Source organism: Canis lupus, chromosome 25 (assembly GCF_048164855.1).
Source record: "Canis lupus baileyi chromosome 25, mCanLup2.hap1, whole genome shotgun sequence".
NCBI classification, from domain to species: Eukaryota; Metazoa; Chordata; class Mammalia; order Carnivora; family Canidae; genus Canis; species Canis lupus.
Window position 1 is genome coordinate 3,949,968 of NC_132862.1, and position 21,035 is coordinate 3,971,002.

General features: G+C 38.3%; 1 protein-coding gene across 13 annotated transcripts in view; it reads right to left on the reverse strand.

Moving 5' to 3' along the window:
• ATF1 (activating transcription factor 1) overlaps window positions 1-21,035 on the reverse strand; it is an 88,800-nt gene that overhangs the window by 42,456 nt on the left and 25,309 nt on the right. For 3 of the 13 annotated variants that reach the window (XR_012017344.1, XM_072797930.1, XM_072797931.1), the window contains exon 3: window positions 1,638-1,757. The exons of the other annotated variants lie outside the window; for them this stretch is intronic. Coding sequence is in view for 2 of the 3 variants with exons in the window: in XM_072797930.1 (XP_072654031.1) it covers window positions 1,638-1,757 (120 nt within the window). In the remaining variant the exon portion in view is untranslated. The remainder of the gene's footprint in view (window positions 1-1,637; window positions 1,758-21,035) is intronic. 13 annotated transcript variants of the gene reach the window in all.

Genomic DNA, 21,035 nt, shown 5'->3' on the forward strand with positions numbered 1-21,035 from the left:
CAGGAGCCAAACCGCTGCGCCACCCAGGGATCCCTCATCTTTATTTAAAAAAATAAAATAACCCCAATGGGCTTCTGGAAAGGACATAACAAATCAATACTTTACATTACTATCTACAGAAAACCTTCCCCTAAATGAATCAGACTTAGATCTTAAGTTTCCATAGAAACTTGTTGTACAATCTATAATCTCCTTCAAAAACAAGTTCTAGTGTACAACTACTTATTTATATATTAAATCTGTATCTTTTGGCAGAAAAAGATGAACTGGTCATGACCTGTAATAATTAAGAAATAGTAACATAATAACTTAGGGTAATAATTAAGAAATATGTGTCATGGGATCCCTGGGTGGCGCAGCGGTTTGGCGCCTGCCTTTGGCCCGGGGCACGATCCTGGAGACCCGGGATCGAATCCCATGTCGGGCTCCCGGTGCATGGAGCCTGCTTCTCCCTCTGCCTGTGTCTCTGCCTCTCTCTCTCTCTCTGTGACTATCATAAATAAATAAAAATTTAAAAAAAAAAAAAAATTAAAAAAAAAAAGAAATATGTGTCACTTCTTTTTTTTTTTTTTTAATATGTGTCACTTCTATATTTCTTTAAGCATCATGAATATACCATTTCTTTCCTTTTTTTTTTAAGATTTTATCTATTTACTCATGAGAGACACAGAGACACAGAGAGAGAGAGGCAGAGACACAGGCAGAGGGAGAAGCAGGCTCCATGCAGGGAGCCTGACGTGGGACTTGATCCCGGGTCTCCAGGATCAGGCCCTGGGTTGAAGGCGGCGCTAAACCGCTGAGCCACCTGGGCCACCCGAATATACCATTTCTAACCTAAACCTTTTATTGTTTTACTGTCCCTAAATTTATTCCATAGTCTCAGAAGATAATTTCTGGAATTAAGGGAAAATTTATATAACTAAGATAAAATATTTTTCTTTAGTGACACCACTGGCAAGTAACAGTAAATTCTTCATATAAAAACTCAAAAATCCATGCAGTTGCCACCTTTCATCAGGAAAACCACATAAAGACACAGCTGTAGAGCTGATAACACTGCCAGATACTAAATAGTCAGCAGAAAAAAATGGCAGATGGCCAAAGGCGTTTTGAGACTCACAAGAACCAGAAGATAAAATGGGGACAAAGATTAGAAAGAAAAAAGAACCCAGGATCGCTCTTTCCTTCCTACTGCTGTTAGGCAGTAATATGAAGGCAGATGGGTATAAATAAGAACTTGTCTCTGCTATGAGAGACCTCTCTTATTTGACCCCACAAAGCATAAGGTAGATACTTTTATTACTTTGCTGATACTACCTACCATCATCGCCCTTGCTTCAGAATTCTCCTTTTCATGAACGATACCACTGGGACAAGAAGGTGATTTCCTTTAAGGAAGTCCTTCATTTCTGAGCAATAACTTCCCCAAATTGTCTTACTTTTCACTGGGTAGTCTATATATGAAACTAGAAATCCTCAAACTTTTCTATTTGCCTCATTTGTCCTACAGTCTTATTTTCTAAGACAACTTTATTATCTTGGTTTATAATACTGTAACTAAAGCAGCTTCGATGTGTCCAAAGACTCAGGGTATAAAAGTCCCCTCTCTTAACCACTAAGTCTTTGAATTTTTGTACCGTTTGCACGTGTGGTGGGTGAATTACAGAAGACTGAGCTGTCTGGATGACCCCCTGAACCTGTACTTGCTCTCCAGGAAGAGGTATAATTGTCACTGGCGCAGATCCTCTTAATGCCATCTAAGAACAAATAAAAATTCAATTAACAAATATGTATTATACCTATGCACATAAGATAGCTGAGTTCTTAACACTGGAAAACATATTTCAGAGCTTATTATATTTAACCACATCTATTAATCAAACATGAGGCACCTTCTATGGGCCAGAAACTATACTAGGGGGTTGACCCTACAAACAAATTACAACAAACCGAATAAGAGCTATAATAGGAGAGGACAAATAGAAAACACTGTACCACGGGAGCAAAGAAAGGCTGCTACTTCATCTGGGTGTTGAAGCATAAACAATTCCCTGAAGGTGCATATGAAAGTGGGGGTTAGAAGATTTTGGACAGAGAACTGTGCAAAAACATGGAAGCTCTTTAGGACATGCTGATTTGAAGAGATCTGACTGAAAACCATTCCAGAAATCCAGAGTCAAAAAGAGAGAGAAAGATAGCAACTTTGGGTAGTGTTTTTGAAGAAAAATATTTAAAAATATATAATACAATCATGAGCTTATCATTTATTTCTATGGAAATCAGACAGGGTTTTGCAGAAATACCATAATAAAATGCTAAACCAAGAAAAGGCCACCTGTCATCCTTCAAGGCTAAACTCAAGTTCTCCCTCTTCCAAGAAGCTTTATGTTTTCAGTTAACAGCTATCTCTTGCCTTCCTGTGGACTACACTGATTTATACCATTCATCTTGGAGTTAAATAACAAAATCCAAGGCTGCTTTCTCAGGTCCTGTAAATCAACTTCCTGACAGCTCCCCTTCTTCTCTTTGCATAAAGCCCCCAAAACAATACCTTACTCCCTTCATTGAAGGTTCTTTTCCCTTTCCCAAGATGGGATTAAATTCCAGCCTTATCATTCCCCCCAAATCTCCAGGCCATGAAGTTTGTATATAAGATGTTATCCAGGTACCGGGAACTGCAAACTCAGCACAAACAATTCCATCACCCTCTCCCATAGCACACTAAGGGACATAACCAAATTCTAGTACAGCTTTTATCAGCTTAAGGCCATGTTCCCAGATGACCCCAACCCCCTTAAAATGCCTAAGAAAGCTCAATGTTGCCAAGAAAATTTATTGTTCCAGTGAAAACCTGACTACAAGTTCCTGACCTCACTTTGCTTAGAGCATTTACTTTAGAAAACTTGCAGTTATAAATCCTTTCTCTGATCCTTGAGATATAAATCTTCTATAACCCAGAAATGTCTTTTCTTAACCTGGGAACCCTCCATTTGAAATGTAATCATCAGAAAGAATTATGGCCCTTGTCTCCCAGTCTCTGTGGGAAAGCAGAAGCCTAACTTTAATGAGCATCAAATTAGCAAACATAGATGGCCGTTATCACACTGACCAACCTCTCAACCTAGTATCTCCCGTATTTTTCATTTAGCACATACCAGCATTTAAAAAGGCTCTCATCTTTTGTTTCAGTAGATGTGAACTCAATTTATGCTGCAGTCTCTCTTCCCTACTGCATTAGGCTAAATGAAACCTGTCTTGCTACCTTAAACACCTGTCTGTCTCTCTTTCTCTTTGACAGTACCTCAATAAGGTGATATAAAAATTAAAGAGTTAAAATAGGATTCACAAATCTTAAAAACCCAGTTCTAGAGTTACCATTACACTCAGATAAAAAATAAATGAACGCCCCCTTACCATGAAGCCCATCACTCAACTAATGGGGAAAACTTGTGAATTTTTTTTTTTTTTTTTTTTTTTTAGTATTTTATTTATTTATTCACCAGAGACACACAGAGAGAGGCAGAAACATAGGCAGAGGGAGAAGCAGGCTCCCTGCAGGAAGCCCAATGCGGCACTTGATCCCGGGACCCCAGGATCATGCCCTGAGCCAAAGGCAGACGCTCAACCGCTAAGCCACTCAGGAGTCCCGAGGGGAGAGAATCTTAAGCAGGCTCCACACCTAGCATGGAGCCTGACAGAGGGCTCAATCTCATACCCTGAGATCATGACCTGAGCTGAAATCAAGAGTTGGATGCTTAACCGATTGAGCCACCTGGGCACCTAAATTCAGTCTTCTGACTCCACAAAGGCACATAGGCTTTGGAGACACAGACAGACTTTCAGCTAAAGGCACTCATTAACTCTGTGATGCTAAGCAAATTACTTAATCTCTCAGGACCTCAGTTTCTTCCTTTGTAAGCAGAACTGATACTAACTTTTTCAGTTTTGTTTTTTTTTTAAAGATTTATGAGAGAGAGAGAGAGGCAGAGACGCAGGCAGAGGGAGAGAGAAGCAGGCTCCATGCCGGGAGCCTGATGCGGGACTCGATCTGGAGACTCCAGGATTGGACCCTGGGCCAAAGGCAGGCATCAAACCACTGAGCCACCCAGGGTTCCCCAGTTTTGTTTTGTTTTTTTTTAAAGATTTTATTTATTTATTCATGAGTGACACACAGAGAGAGGCAGACACAGGCAGAGGGAGAAGCAGGCTCCCCTCAGGGAGCCCAATGTGGGACTTGATCTCTGAACTCCAGAATCATGCCTTGAGCCAAAAGCAGAGCCCAATTGCTGAGCCATCTAGGCATCCCTCTTTTTCACAGTTATAATGAAGATTAAACAAGTAATAAGGTAAAAACAAAGAGTGTGGAAAAAAAGGTAAAGAGAAGGGCCTACAAATATCTCTTACTTGGATCCTGGCTCAACCAACTGCTGAAAAATGAATGTGCGTGGATTATGAGGAAGACGCTAGAGTAGAAGGATCCTGAGCTCATCTCATCCCACAGATACATGAAGATAACAGCTACATCTGTGCAACTAACCCTGAACATGACCTGAAGACTGGCAGAACAGACCTTCATAGAGAGGAGCAGAGAGGTGGCTGAAAACCAATACCCCTGAGGAGACTGACCACAAACGGGAGAGATACCACAAGCACAGAGAAGAGGACCATACCCCACCCCAGGAATCCCATGCTTAGGGATTCTTGTCTTCCCACACTGGGGAAGACACGTCTCCATAATGTCTGGCTTTGAATACTAGTGGGGCTTAACTGTGGGAACCTTAAGAATTGGTGGGACTTAATTCAGGTACTTTAAAATCTGGGCTTAACGCTGGGAGAACTGGAGGGAGACAGGAAATGAAGTCGCCATTGTTAAAAAACCAGCAGAGAAAGTAACCCTGCTTGAGACACAGCACAGAGCAGTAATTTGAAAAGAGCCTGGTGTATACGTGGAGGAGTTATATTTATTTTATAAAGGGGCAGGGATCTTTGAGAGACTTCTCCAAGGACAAAAGTGATGGCGGCTGCCATTCCTCTTCCTCTTCCCCAGCCAACAGTGCTGGACACTTGCACCATGTGTCCCACCCCCATGTTCCAGCAAACATGCTCTATCGATCTGCATGCCTCAGAAGGCATCCCTCCAAAGCAGCCCCAGAGGAGACTGATGCTACTCCAAAGTGACTCCTGCCCTGGGGAGAGGGGGAGATAACCACACACCAGTGTGCACACACTTCCAGCAGCAAGCCTTTTAGCTGGTCACAAAGGGAGAAAATCCTGCCCATTAGTGTGTCCCCAATGTGACAAATTGCAGACATCTACTCTGACTGCTGACCCACCTATCAACCAAAACCTCTCAGGGGGCCAAGCACAAGGAAAGCCTTTGGTGGGCCTGCAGCTGCGGCAGAGAGACTAATTGCAGACAGCTCGCATGGCTGCTGACCCCGCCTATCTATGGAGGTCTCTCACACAGACCCTTCAACAGTACAGAGACCAAACTCTGTCTAGTGAGCCCACAGCAGAAAAAGTGGGTCATTGCAGTCAACTGGGTTGAAAGCAAATGGGGCTCGGCCACAATAGGAGGATGCACAAAGCCAACATACATAGAAGACATCCCTAGACCGGGGATTCTGGTGATAAGGGAGCATTACGCTACAGGGCACCATAGGACCTTTTGTCTACAAGGCCACTATTTTAAGACCAGGAGACAGAGCAGATCTCTGTAATACATACAAACAAACACTGAGAGTGAAACAAAATGATGAGACAGAGGAATATGTCCCAAAAGAAAGAACAGGACAAGACCACAGCAAAAGAATGAAAAGAAACAGAGATAAACAATATGCCTGATAAAGAATTGAAAGTAATGATTATAAAGATATCCGCTGGATAACTTTGAGAAACTTTGAGAAAAGTTATTTTATTTCATCAAATAGAGAGAAATGAATCCCAGCCTAACGTTAAAGAAAGCCATCTAACCACAGGGGAAGAAAGCAAGAAAAGAAGTAACAGAGAAGGACTACAAAAACAACCAGAAAACAAGTAGCAAAATAGTAATAAATACAGACCTATCAATAATTACTTTAAATATAAATGAATTTAATGCTCCAATTAAAAGACAAACGGTGAATGTATGGATTTAAAAAAAAAAAAAAAAAAGACTCACCTCATGGTGCCCACAAGAGACTCATTTCAGACTGAAATGAGACGTGCAGACTGAAAGTGAAGGGCTGGAAAAACATACCACGCAAACTGGAAGGGGTGGAGGGAAGCCAGGGTAGCAATACTTAGACTTTAAAACAAAGACTGTAGCAAGAGACAAAGAAGGGTACAACATAATGATAAAGGGAACAATACAATGAGGACATGACAATTGTAAATATCTATGCACTCAACATAAAAGCACCTACATAGACAAATTGACAGTAATAATAATAGAGGACTTTAACACCCCATTTACATCAATGAAAAGATCATCCAGACAGAAAATCAACAAGGAAACTGGTTTTGAATGACACTTTAAACCAGATGGATCTTACATATACACAGAATGTTCCATCCAAAACCAGCAGAATACACAATCTTTTCAGTATATGTGAAACATTCTCCAGTACAGATCACATTTTAGCTCCCCCCCCGCCAAAAGTCAATAAATTCAAGACTGAAATAACAAGCAACTTTTCCAAACACAACTGTATGAAACTAGAAATCAATTACAAAACAAAAACAAAAACAAAAAAAGCCTAAAAAGAATACTATGTGAAGGCTAAACAAACGTGCTACTAAACAATAAATGGATCAACCAAGAAATCAAAGAAAAAAAATTAAAAATACATGGAGATATATAAAAATGAAAACACAACTGTCCAAATTCTCTGGGATGCAGCAAAAGCAGTTCCAAGAGAGAAGTTCGTAACAAACAGGCCTACTTCAAAAAATAAAACAAAAAGCCCCTCAATAAACAACCTAACCTTTACACCTGAAAGCTAGAACAGACCCCAAAGTTAGTAGAAGGAAATAAAAAAGATTAGCTCAGAAACAGATGAAATAGGAAGGAAGGAAGGAAGGAAGGAAGGAAGGAAGGAAGGAAGGAAGGAAGGAAGGAAAGAAGGGAGGGAGGGAGGGAGGGAGGGAGGGAGGGAGGGAGGGAGGGAGGGACATGAGGGATGCCTGGGTGGCTGAGCAGCTGAGCATCTGCCTTTGGCACAGGGCGTGATCCCAGAGTCCCGGGATTGAGTCCCACATCCGGCTCCCTGCATGAAGCCTGCTTCTCCCTCTGCCTGTGTCTCTCTGCCTCTATGTCTCTCATGAATAAAATCTTAAAAAAAAGAAAAAAAAAAAAAAGGCAATGAAACCAGGAACCAATTCTTTGAAAAAATAAAGCAAAATCGATAAACCTTTAGCCCAACTCATGAAGGGAAAAAGAGAAAGGACTCAAAATCAGAAATTAAGGGAGAAGTAACTGACACCACAGAGTTACAAAGGGTTATAAGAAACTGTTATGAAAATATATATGCCAACAAATTGGACAAACTAAAAGGCTGATAAATTCCTAGAAACATATAATCTTCCCAAATAATCAGGAACAAACAGAAAATTTGAAGAGACTGATTACTACTGATATCCTGTCAGTAATAAAGAAACTCCCAACAAACAAAAGTCAAGGACCAATTGGTTTCACAGGTAAATTCTTACTGAACATTTAAGAGTTAACACTTACTCTTTTCAAACTATTCCAAAAAAATAAGAAAGGAAGAAAAGCTTCCAAATTCACTATATCAGGCCAACATTACCCTGATACCAAAACCAAAGACACTACATAAAAAAACAACTACAGGCTAATATCTCTGCCTCAACAAAATATGAGCAAACTGAATTCAACAATACATTAAAAAGAATCATTTTCCATAACCAAGTAAGATTTATTTCAGGGATGCAATGGTGCTCAATATTTGCAAATCAATCAGCATGATACATCATATTAACAAGAGAAAGGATAAGAGCCATAATATCATCTCAATAGATGCCAAAGAGTATTTGACAAAATAGAATACTTATTCACGTTAAAAACTCTCAACAACGGGGATTTAAAAGGAACATACCTCAACATAATAAAAGCCACATGTGAAAAACCTACAGCTAATATCATACTCAATACTGAAAAACTGAGCTTTCTCTTTAAGATTGGGAGCAAGACAAAGATGTTCACTCTCACTCAATATAGTTCTGTAAGTCCCAGCCACAACAATCAGACAAGAAAAAGAAATAAAAGGCATTGACATTGGTAAGGAAGAAGAAAAAATGAAGAAAAATTTGTCTGATAGAAGTATTGCAAGTCTATTGTCTGATATAAGAAAAAGTGTATGCCATGATATCATACATAGAAAATGCTGAAGATTCCACCAAAAAACTATTAGAACTGATAAATGAATTCAGTAAAATTGTACGACACAAAATTAATATACAGAAATCTGCTGCATTTCTATACACTAACAATGAAGTAGAAAGAGGAGAAAACAATCCCATTTACATCTGCATCAATAATAATAAAATATTGGGCCCCCCAGGTGGCTCAGCGGTTTAACGCCACCTTCAGCCCAGGGTGTGATCCTGGAGACCTGGGATCAAGTCCCACGTCAGGCTCCCTGCATGGAGCCTGCTTCTTCCTCTGCCTGTGTCTCTGCCTCTCTGTGTGTCTCTCAGGAATAATAAAAATAAAATCTTAAAAAAAAAATGCTAGGGTACATGTTAGTAGAATATGCAATTCTTGATCTTGGGGTTGTGGGTTTGAGCCCCATACCAGGTACAGAGATTACTTAAAAAAATTTTTTTCCCCAAAGAACAAAAACTCTATATTCAATTAAACAATAACTTTCTATCCTCCTCGCTCTGGCCCTTTGGTAATCCTTTGGTGACTATCATTAAACAAACAAACAAAAACCCACCTAGGAATAAACTTAAACAAGTAAGTGAAAGACCTATACTCTGAAAACTATAAAATACTGATGAAAGAAACTGAAATGACACAAACTAATGGAAAAATATGCAATGTTTATGAATTGAAAGAATATTAAAATTTTCAAACTACTCAAAGCAATCTACAGAGTCAGTGCAATCTCTATCAAAATACACCAATAGCATTTTCCACAGAACTAGAATAAATAATCCTAAGATTTGTATGGAACCACCACAAAGCTGAAGGTATCTCAGATTTCAAAATATACCAAAGCTGTAGTAATCAAAACAGTATGGTACTGGCACAAAAACAGACACATAGAGCAACAACAGAATAGCCCAGAAATAAACACTTTTATAGGTAAATTAACCTCTACCAAGAATATACAATGGACAAAAGATAGTTTATTCAATAAATAGTGCTAAGAAATCAGGACAGCTACATGCCCCACCCCAAAAAAAAAGAAAAAAGAAACTGCACCAGTTTCTTATACCACACATAAAAACAAACTCACAGTGAATTAAATATCTCAGTGTGAGACCTGAAACCATAAAACTCCTAAAAGAAAGCATAAGTAATAATTTTTTTGACACTGGCCTTATCAGTGTTTTTCTGGACATGTCTCTGCAGGCAAAAGAAACAAAAGCAAATATAAACTATTGGGACCACACAGAAATAAATAGCTTTTGCACAGCAAAGGAAATCATCAAGAAAACAATAAAGCAACCCACTGAATGGGAGAAGATATTTGCAAGTGATATATCTGATAAGAGGTTAATATCCAAAGTCTACAAAGAACTTGTGTAACTCAAAACCACAAATAATCCAAGTAAAAAAAAATGAGCAGAGAACCTGAATAAACATTTTCCCAAAGACATACATGTGGTTAACAGACACATTAGAAGATGCTCAAAATCACTAATAATCAGAGAAATGCAAAACAAAACCACAATCAGGTATCATTTTACACCTGAAGGTGGCTGGAATAAAATAGATAAGAAATAAGTACTGATGAGGATTTGAAGAAAAATGAACCCTCATACACTGTTGGTATGAATGTAAATTGGTAGAGCTACTGTGAAAAACAGTATGAAAGTTCCTCAAAAAATTAAAAAGTAGAAATACTGGATCATCCAGTAATTCTACTACTGAGTATTTACCCAAAGAAAACAGACACTAATTCAAAAAAATATATGTTCCTCTATGTTTATTGCAGCATTAATTACAATAGTGAAGGTATGGAAGCAACCCAAGTGATCACAGACAGACGAATGGAAAAAGAAGATGTGGTATGGAATATCACTCAGCCATAAAAAAGAATGAGCCCTTGTCATTTGTGACAACGTGTATGGACCTAGATGGTATTATACTAAATAAAATAAACAGAAAGACAAATATCATGATTTCACCTACATGTAAAATTGAAAAAACAAACAAGACTCTTAAATTAATAAGTCATGGAGATGTTAAAGGCAACACCAGTAATTTGGTCATTAAGTATGTACGAACATTGGTGACAAGATCATGATAAGCATTTAATATACTGTATGAAACCACTGAATCAGCATGCTGTACATCTGAAACTAAGAGGATATTGTATGTTAATTGTACTTCAACTTGAAAATTTTAAAAATATATGTGTACACACATAATAAATATCAGGGAATAAATAACAATTAGGAAAATTTTAAACACTAAATGGTTATTTGGTGATATTAGGGAATGGCTTTTTTTTTTTTTTTTTTTAAAGATTTACTTATTAGAGAGAGAGAGCATGCAGGCATGCTATTAGGTTTAAGCTAATAATCTCTTATTTTAAATATGTTTGAGGGGATCCCTAGGTGGCTCAGCGGTTTGGCATCTGCCTTGGGCCCAGGGTGTGATCCTAGAGTCCCGGGATCGAGTTCCACATCGGGCTTCCTGGATGGAGCCCGCTTCTTTTCTGTGTATCTGCTTCTCTGTGTGTGTCTCTCATGAATAAATAAAATCTTAAAAAAAAAAAAAAAAGTTTGACATTCTCCATAATACATTTTTTGTAAAGTACCCAGCACAGCAGTGATTGCAATAATGGTTGACCCTGTCTGGCTCCAGAGCCCAGTGCTCTTTTCCAAGACACTCTCTCCTGGTACCAAGCAGAGTGTTTTACAAACTCTCACTCTATATGTTCTCAGTTTGCTTCCAACACATTCAATATATTTGTTTTGCTTTTTCATTTCAAGGGAAAAAGGCATAGCCTGTTCTGACATCTGAAATGATGATTTAATGATTTGTTAATAACTATAGTAGCAAACCCTCAAGATCAGGGTATCTGCTCAGTTCTTAATGGACTGGAGCCATTAACTCAAAATATAAATGAAAAAGAAACTGAACCAGATAATTACATCTTTTGTTATTTAATGTAAAGATCAATTCACCATAATTTTGTGGCTTTAAATTTTTTTCTCTAGTTAGCATATGCTGTACTTGCTCCAAAATGTCACTCTTCCTAAGTCTCAAAAGATTCAAATGATCCTTAGACAGGATTTACACACATGGGTAAATAGAACTGATAGAATAAAGAATTCACACTCAATTGCATGCTTTCAGGAGAATGCCAAATCCATTTATCTCCTGTATAATAATCTACTTATTAATTTTCTTTAAAGTATCTCCTTTGTAAATTCAAATATACTTAAAAAGAAAACCTTTTTCACTCTAAGTAAAAACAAATACCACTTGCCATAACTATATGGTAACTATAAAAATAAATACAATGAAAACAATGTTAAAATTCTATTCTTAATTTAAAAACCAAACAAAACAGTAATTTGTTTTTTTTTTTTAAAGATTTTATTTACTCATGAGAGACAGAGAGAGAGAGTGAGAGAGAGAGAGAGAGAGAGAGAGAGAGAGAGAGGCAGAGACACAGGCAGAGGGAGAAGCAGGCTCCATGCAGGGAGCCCAGTGTGGGACTCGATCCCAGGTCTCCACGATCACGCCCTGGACTGAAGATGGCGCTAAACCGCTGAGGCACCCGGGCTGCCCAAAACACAGTAATTTTAAAATACCTACTAAAAAACTCCTTACCATGGTCTACAAAGCCCTGCACAGACTGGCTCCTTCCCACCTCTCCTACTTCATCTTAAAACCATGTTCCCCTAGTTCTGCCCACAGTGGAGCCTGACAGTTGCTTTCACTTCTGCTCCCTCTCAAGGCCTTGGCATAAGACATTCATTCATGTGTCTAGAAAGGTCTTCCCTTCCTTTCCCCAAAGTTAACACCTGCTCATCCTTCAGATCTCAATTCAAGCATCATTTTCTTAGAGAAGCTGTCCTATTGCCCACAAGCTCAAATCACTATTATATAAGTTCTCATACTATCCTATGTATGATCCTTCGTATTTCTCAGAGTTATTATACTTTTACATCTGGTCCATGTGTTGTCTCTTCCACTAAATAACAATGCTATGAAGAAGAGGAGCTTGCCTCTTTTGGCTCCACACTGTATTCTCAAACTGAGGTCTTAATGCCAACTGGCACATTTGACGCTAGACAAGTATTTTCTGATTTCAGACATTATAACCTAATGAAGTTATTACTATACTTTTTTCTGGCTGTATCTTTGACTTTCTGACTTGAATTCTACGTTTCCTCACCTCAGGGCAAGGTGGAACACAAGAGATGATGCTAACTTTCCTATTTTCCCCATGTCAATATGATCAGGGAGAAATATTTTCTGCCCTAGGTTTAGTAGGGCCATTCTCACAATCCATCTTGTTCCAACCAATGCCCTAACTTTCAAATAAGCGATCTGGTATCTTTGAATTCAACCCATGACAATAAAAATGTTCATCCATGTACCACTTAAAGAGATGTGGAGTACCACCAGTGGTGGGATGTATACTGTATTTTGAGAAACATGGCACTAGAGAATTGGAGTAGGGGGTCGGGGTGGTTAGATAAGCAAACCTAGGCAACATTAAGTTTCGATTAAACAGATAACCAGACCCAGTAAGTATTAGCTCTGTGCCAGGTGATGTGCTACACCTTCAAAATAAAAAAGGCAACAGTCACTGCCCTCAAAGTCAATCACAAAGAAACCAATTAAACAGCTTTAAATATACTATTTCAGTACACATATGCCTCAACATATGGCATTTATTTGTTCTCAAAAGCCTAGCTAAAAAAGCAAAATTTCACATACCCTCCCTCCCCAAAAGTATGAGAGAGTGTATAGGGGTAACATGTGGAAAGAGAGGAGATACGCATGACAAAGTTTAAAAGAATAAAATCATCTAATTTTCTGTTATCTAGGGAAAAAATGATGGGAAGATGGAGAAGGCAGGACAAAAAGGATACACTCTTATATCCTCGTTGACAGTCAATTTTCTATGGGTCTCTAGGTTTCTCCATGTCTTCTGAAGAGAGTCAATTTTTGTTCTGGACTATCTTTTCAAGGATGTTTATATGGTGAACAGCTTTGGAAGAGAGGTAGGTCTCCTTCAGGCCAAAGGGCAGATTTGTTTGCTGTCCAGAAAAAAGGTAATGTCTCCTCCAGGTCAAAGTTTGGACAAGTGTGCTAGCAGCTTTTCTTTAGAAGTCTGGGGCTTTTGGGACGCCTGGGTGGCTCAGTGGTTAAGTGCCTGCCTTTGGCCCAGGGCATGATCTGGGCATCTGGGAAGAGTCCCACATCAGGCTCCTTGCAGGGAGCCTGCTTCTCTCCTCTGCTTGTGTCTCTGCCTCTCTCTCTCTGTCTCTCTCATGAATAAATAAATAAAATCTTAAAAAAAAAAAAAAGTCTGGGGTTTCTTAAGCTTAGAGCCCTCTCAGCAATGATACTCTACGGTACTCGGTGCAATTTGGAGGGCAAGAGGAATTGAACAAACGTGAAACTCATGCTATTTGCTATAACACGAATTATACAGCCCCTTTTCTCTGAACCAGGATTCTCATGTCTTCTGCCGACATCCATGAAACTGAGACACTCTACCTTATTAGCTTGCAGACAGGGTAAAACGTCAGACTGTTCATATTTCTTGACACTTCTGTGTCCTCTGCTTCACTTACACTCTGAAGACTCTAGATTCTAAATCACCAGGGCAAAATCTGAGATAGGGCAAGAACAAACAGTAAACAGAACTGCTTATTGAAGGTAGATTTGAATGCTCTCAAAGGAGAAGAGGACATGAAAGGCCAGAGGTTTTTCTAGGTAAAAATAGGAAACCCCTATTAAACTGGGACTTCCAAAGGGCCACATCATTCTCAGAGTAAGGTAACAGAATCAAAGTTGCATGGACATGGGGAAGAGAACTGAAGGCATAACTAGTTCTCCAGCAGACTCACAGCCTATGTTAGCATTATTTAGATGGTCAAAAAAGAAAAAAAGAGCCTCAAACCCTGAAAAATGTTCCCTAGACACCTGGTTAACAGTGAATTTCTCCTGGAGAAAGGCACTCTCATCTTTGGCCACAAAGAATTCCCATGAGCAATTCTTCAAGATCAACAGACAGTAAAGAATAAAAAATAACCAATCACACGAAGTATCATGAGCAAGAAGACACAGCAGGATCAGACTCATATTATTATAAAACAATTATGCTTACTATATTTAAAGAAGCAGGTTATTTTTCAAGATAAGCTTCAAAATATCTCAGGCAAGAGAAAACTATAGTAGATTGGAAAATGAACCAGATATACATTAGACAAAACTAGAAGGAGAATCAGTACACTGGATGACAGGAAAGAAATTATATGAACTGCAACACAGAGACAGATGCAAAACACATAAAACATTAAGAGACATGAAGGATAGAGTGAAAAGGACAAAAAGAGCTGTTCAAAGGCAAAACCTGAAGAGATAATGGCTGAAAATGTTATATAATTAATGACAGACACCAATTCATAGATTCAAGAAGCTTAGTATTCCCATGTGAAATAAAAAGAATTCTATATATAAACACAACGTAACAGAAGGTGCAGAACACCTGAAGATAAAAGGACAACTATAAAAGCCACCAAAGGGGGAAAAAAAAAAGACTGATTACCTTTAAAATAGTGATAGTCTCCTGAATTCAAGGGCAACAGTAGAAGACAGAAGCCAGAACAAACATATTTTAAATGTGGAAAAAAAAAAAAAGTAGAATTCTATGCTCAGTGAAAAATACCTTTTAAAAATGAAGAGATAGGGATCCCTGGGTGGCGCAGCGGTTTGGCGCCTGCCTTTGGCCCAGGGCGCGATCCTGGAGACCCGGGATCGAATCCCACATCGGGCTCCCGGTGCATGGAGCCTGCTTCTCCCTCTGCCTGTGTCTCTGCCTCTCTCTCTCTCTCTCTGTGACTGTCATGAATAAATAAATAAAATCTTTAAAAAAATAAAAAATAAAAAAAAATAATAAAAAATAAAAATGAAGAGATAGGTATTTTTATCAAAAACAGTCACCATCACCTGCTGACTTACATCAAATGAAATTCTAAAGGAGTAGTTCTCAATCAGGAATAATTTTCACACACACACACATCCCCACCCCCGGGACATTTGTGGTTGTCACAATATGGGGTGCTGCTGACATCTAGTGGGCAGAGGCCAGGAAAGCTGTTAACCATCTCCCAATGCATAGTATCCAGTGCCAAAGATCTCTAGTGGTCAAGTTTTTTTTTTTAAGATTTTATTTTTATTTTTTGTGAGAGAGAAAAAGAGAGCGAGCACGCACAAGCAGGGGGAGCTGTAGGAAGAGGTAGAAGCAGGCTCCTCGCTGAGCAGGGAGCAGGCCTTTGGGCTCAATCCCAGGAACCTGGCATCATGACCTGAGCCAAAGGCAGATGCTTACTGCCTTTGAGCCACCCAGGCATCCCGCTTAAGTTTATGTAATCCAGATTTAAAAAAAAACTAAAATGAAATCTTAGATATGTATGAAGGAATGAAGAGCAAAGAAAGTGATAAATATGTGGGAAAAATAATTTGGCTGCAAGAAATAAGTATGATGTTTTATGGCATTAAAAGAGAAAAAGATAAAATTAAGTCCCAACAAGGGTAATAAGTTAGAAAGAGGATATATGAAAATAATTGTTCTTAGGTTACTGGACTGTCTGAGAATAAAGGTATTAACTTTAGACTTTATTACTAAAAAGATGTGCTATAATTAGGATAATTGCTAACAAAGTGGTAATCAAGTTTATGTGGTTCCAAATTGATACAAGTAATGATGGGACAGAATGAGAAGAAATGATTCAAAAGAAGACAAGGAGGAGAAGAAAAAGGAACATGGAACATGTGGGCCAAAAAGCACAAAGTGAGACGGTAGGTCTAAACTTATATATATCAGTAATTATGTGAAATGTACATGGACACGGACCAAAAGTTCTGTTAAAATTCTAGAAGACTACAATAGCATACTATTCAGCCATAAAAAAGAATGCAATCTTGCCATCTGTGACAACATGCATGGACCTTTAGGACGTTATGCTAAAAGAAATTAAGTCAGAGAAAGACAACCTGTGATCTCACTTATACGTGGAATCTAAAACAAACAAAAACCCTAAGCTCAAACAGAGAACAGACTGGTGGTTGCCAGAGATGGGAAGTGGGAGTAAGTGAAATGGTGAATGTGGTTAAAAGGTACGAACTTTCAGTTATAAAATAATTAAGTCATGGGGATATAATGTACAGCATAATGACTACAGTTAATAATACCATATTGCATATTTGAAAGTTGCTAAAAGTAAATCTCAAAAGTCCCCATCACAAGAAATAAAATTGTAATTATGGTGATGTTAACAAGGCTTATTGTAATGATCATTTTGCAGGGTATACAAATACTGAATCATTATGTTGTACACCTAAAATTAGTATCATGTTGTTATATCTCAAAAACAAAAAACAAAATACCAAACCCAACCAAACCAAAACCACAGTGAGATACTACTATATATCCACCAGATGGTTACAAGTTAAAGAAAGGAGGAACATACAATACCAATTTGGGCACTTAGGTGGATCAAATTTTCATATAGTTAAAAAAATATATATTTATTTATGAGAAAGAGAGAGAGAGAGACTGAGCACGCAGGGCATGGGCACAAAGAGGGCAAGAGAATCTCAAGCAGACTCTCAGCTGAGCATGGAGCCTGATGTGGGGGGTCTCAATCCCACGACCCCGATGACCTGAGCTGAAATCAAGAGTAGGACTGGGCCACCCAGGGGCTCTAGTTCTCATACACTTCTGATGGTGTTATAAACTGGCACAAGATTGTAAAACTGTCGGCAGTTACCTTCTATAACTAAATATTTGCATACCCTATGACCAAACAATTATGTGCAGCATAGACATATACAAGAATATTTATTAAGCACAATTTACAATATCTAATAACTAGGGGGTGGGGGAGTGAGGAGTCCAGGAGACTAGATTAAAAGAAAAAAAATCTAGCTATAGTCTGTTAACAAGAGATGCATTTAAAATATAAGGACATGGGGCACCTTGGGTGTTGAGTGTCTGCCTTCAGCTCAAGTCATGATCCCAGGGTCCTGAGATGGAGTTCCACATCTGGCTCCCCGCAGGGAGCCTGCTTTGAAAGTGAAAGCACAGGAAAAAAAGATGCCATTAAGATACTACCAAATTAAAGCCAAATAGTATCAAATTAGACTTTAAGGGATGCCTGGGTGGCTCAGTGGTTGAGAGTCCACCTTTGGCTCAGGGCGTGATCCCAGGGTCCTGGGATCAAGTTCTGCATCTGGCTCCCTGCGGGGAGCTTGCTCCTCTCTCTGCCTGTGTCTCTGTCTCTCTCTGCGTCTCTCATGAATAAATAAAAATCTTAAAAAAATTAGACTTTAAAAAAAAAGCATTTCTAGAAATAAGGATACAAATAAAAGGGACAATTCTCCTGAAATATACAATAATTTTAAACCTACAATCAAGTGCCTTCTTAGTGCAGTAGGCAGGCAGACAGTCTCATAATCTAAAGGCCCTAAAAACCTACAATCATGCAACAACATGGCCTTTAACATACACTCAATCACATAGCAAAAATGGAAGGACTACTGGAAGAAATCAGTCAATTACATTGGAACATTAATACATTTCTGTCAACCACTGAACATGCAGACAAAAGTGATAGATACAGAAGATTTCAAGGACAAAATCAACAAACCTGACCAAATCTATAGAGCTCTGCATTCAACAACCACAGAATACACCTTCTTTTCCAACATGCACTAAACATTTTTAAAAAATTGCCATAGATTCTATGAGAACAAAATTGTATTGCAAATTAGTTCTTGGTTTATTAATTTTAGGACCAAAATTATACACACTCTATTACTTCATGAAAAGAGACATTAAAGAATCACAAAATTGGGGTGCCTGGGTGGCTCAATGGGTTAAGCGTCCAACTCTTGATTTCAGCTCAGGTTATGATCTCAGGGTCATGGGATCAAGCCTACATCGGGCTCCATCTCCAGTGTGAAGTCGGCTTGAGATTCTCTCTCTCCCTCTGTCTCTACCTCACCTCGTGCACTCTCTCTCAAAATAAATACTATCTTTAAAAAAAACCCCACAGAACTGCTTCTCAAGTAAAAGACTCAAAATTATATCCTTATTTAGAAAAACACACTGAATACAAAAAATTTGATACAAACTCAATATTTTTTAATGAACAAGGCAAAGTTCAGAGTCTTAACCGTAAGGACAGAAATGTGCTGGTCATAGCGCCTTTAAAAATGGTTGTAGGTGATATAATGCACTAAACTTTCTTCAAAAGCCCAACTGTTCTTAGTCCTATTATCACAAAACCTCTTTTATCAACAGAATGCTACTGTTGGTAGCATATTTCCTTTGAAAAAACTCACATATAATCAGGACCTCTTGGGTTTCCAACATCCACACATTTTCACTAAACTCACCAACTCTTAACACATTATAATACTGTTTTGCTACTACCACACTTCAGTTGTAGATAAGAATATTCATTCTGTATTTGGGGGAATAGTCATCTCTTATTACAGATTGTTAAGATGAGACCTCTTGTGTCAAATTCCTCCATATACATTAAACTTAAATTTTGAACCCAGTGCTCTATTAGTTCAGACATATTCCCTCATGTAATTTGGGGCTGTTATCTAACATTTTTATGGGCCAACCTCAGAATATTATAATACCAGACACAATTATCATAAGATGATGTATCTAAATTATCCTAAAAGGTCTACTATGGGTAAAATTTTATTACAGCATGATACTTGCAAATCATATCTACTCTCACATCCCACTAAAGAAATTAGGTCTTCCCTATATATTTTCTTATACTTTCCAAGCTTAGAATCATTCCATTCCATAAAATAACTCATTTCATGTTGTCTGCAAAATAAACAGATGATGAGAACATTCAAGCTGTTTATTACTCTTAATCTGCTTTCAAAATTAAAAATCTTTTCAAGCACCCATCGAATATTCACCAAGATACCATATCCTACATAATAAAAAACTTTAACAAATTTAAAAGAACTGTAATCACACAGAATATGTTTTCTGACCACAGTGGAACCAAACTAGCAATCAATAAAGAAATTCAACAGAACATCATTAAACACATGGAAACTAAACAGCACACACCTAATTAAGCAACTGTCAAAGAGGAAGTCTTAAAATTTTTTTAAATATACATAGAAATGAATGAAAATGAAAATACAACATATTAAAATTGTGGGAAATATCTATAACGGTGCCAAGAGATATACAGAGCATCAAATATTTTCAGTAACAAAGAGAAAGGATCTCAAATCCACAATGTACGTTTTGGGGACATCTGGCTGGTTCAGTCAGAAGAGCATACAACTCCTGATCTCAGGGGTCAGAATTCAAGCCCCCCACTGGGCATAGTGAGCATTACTAAAAAACAACAACACAAAACAAACTTAAAATAATGTAAGTTCCTCACTTAAGAACTAGAAAAAGATGAACAAATAAAGTAAGCAGAAGTAAGAGAATAATAAAGATAGGAGCAGAAATCAATGAACTGAAAGCAGGAAAACAGAAAATAAATAAAACAAAAAGCTAGTTCTTTGGTGGGGGGAATGGCCAATAAAACCTATAAACCCTAGCAAGACTGAAAGATTAAAAAAAAAAAAAAAAAAAAAAAGAGAGAAGACATAAATCACCAACACAAGTAAGTTAACAAGGGTTATGATAGACTTTGAAAATTAATTAAAAGAAACCTTACTAAGTCAGAGGTCAGATTGGGGGATGGGGGTGCTGTACTATTCACTCAATGTCAATTATGGGAAACATTATCAATTACAGACTCCAATAGGGAAAGATGTACACTGCATTTCCTACAAGAATGATTACCACTGCATCTCAGCCAAAGAGAAATTATCATTACCCTGAACTCAATGCTCTTCTCCAATGAACTTTCAAAACAACCCCTCCCAACTTCCTCCTTCTTCTCCAAAAAACAATGTTCCTCCCCTGTGTTTGTGGGATTGTCTATGGTTTTGCCACACTTTCCATGTCCCAAATTGTAATTTTCTGTTATTCCCAAATAAACCCACTTTTGCTGGTAAGATGACTGTTTTAAGGGTTTTTTTTTTTTTTAAAGATTTATTTATTTTAGAGAGAGGGAGCACACAGGCAAGTGGGGGAGGGGCAGAGGGAGAAAGAATATCAAGCAGACTCCCTGCTGAGCACAGAGCCCAACACTGGGCTGGATCCCAGGACTCTAATCCGAAATCAAGAATCAGATGCCCAAGCAACTGAGCTACTCAGGTGCCCCTAAGGTTAATTTTTAACATCATTTGGTGATGAGAAGTGAGGTCAAGGGAAGATCACCCATACCTCTGACGCTGGTAAGCAAACAGGTACCCAGTACTCACAGAGCTAATTGAGCTCACTACTTACTCACCCTGGAGTTGGAAGGTAGGTTTCCCTCTATATTTGACCTCTGCTCTCTGTGTTTGGGCTCTCCAGGCTTTATTGAGGATCTGCTTTAGGGCTTTATCTTTTCTAAGAAGATTCACTTGGCTTTCAGTTCAACTCCTTTTTAGAACCAGATCCTTCCTACTGAACTGTACTAACCTTCAGTCTGATTCCTTTGGAATTGGGTTGTTCCTACTG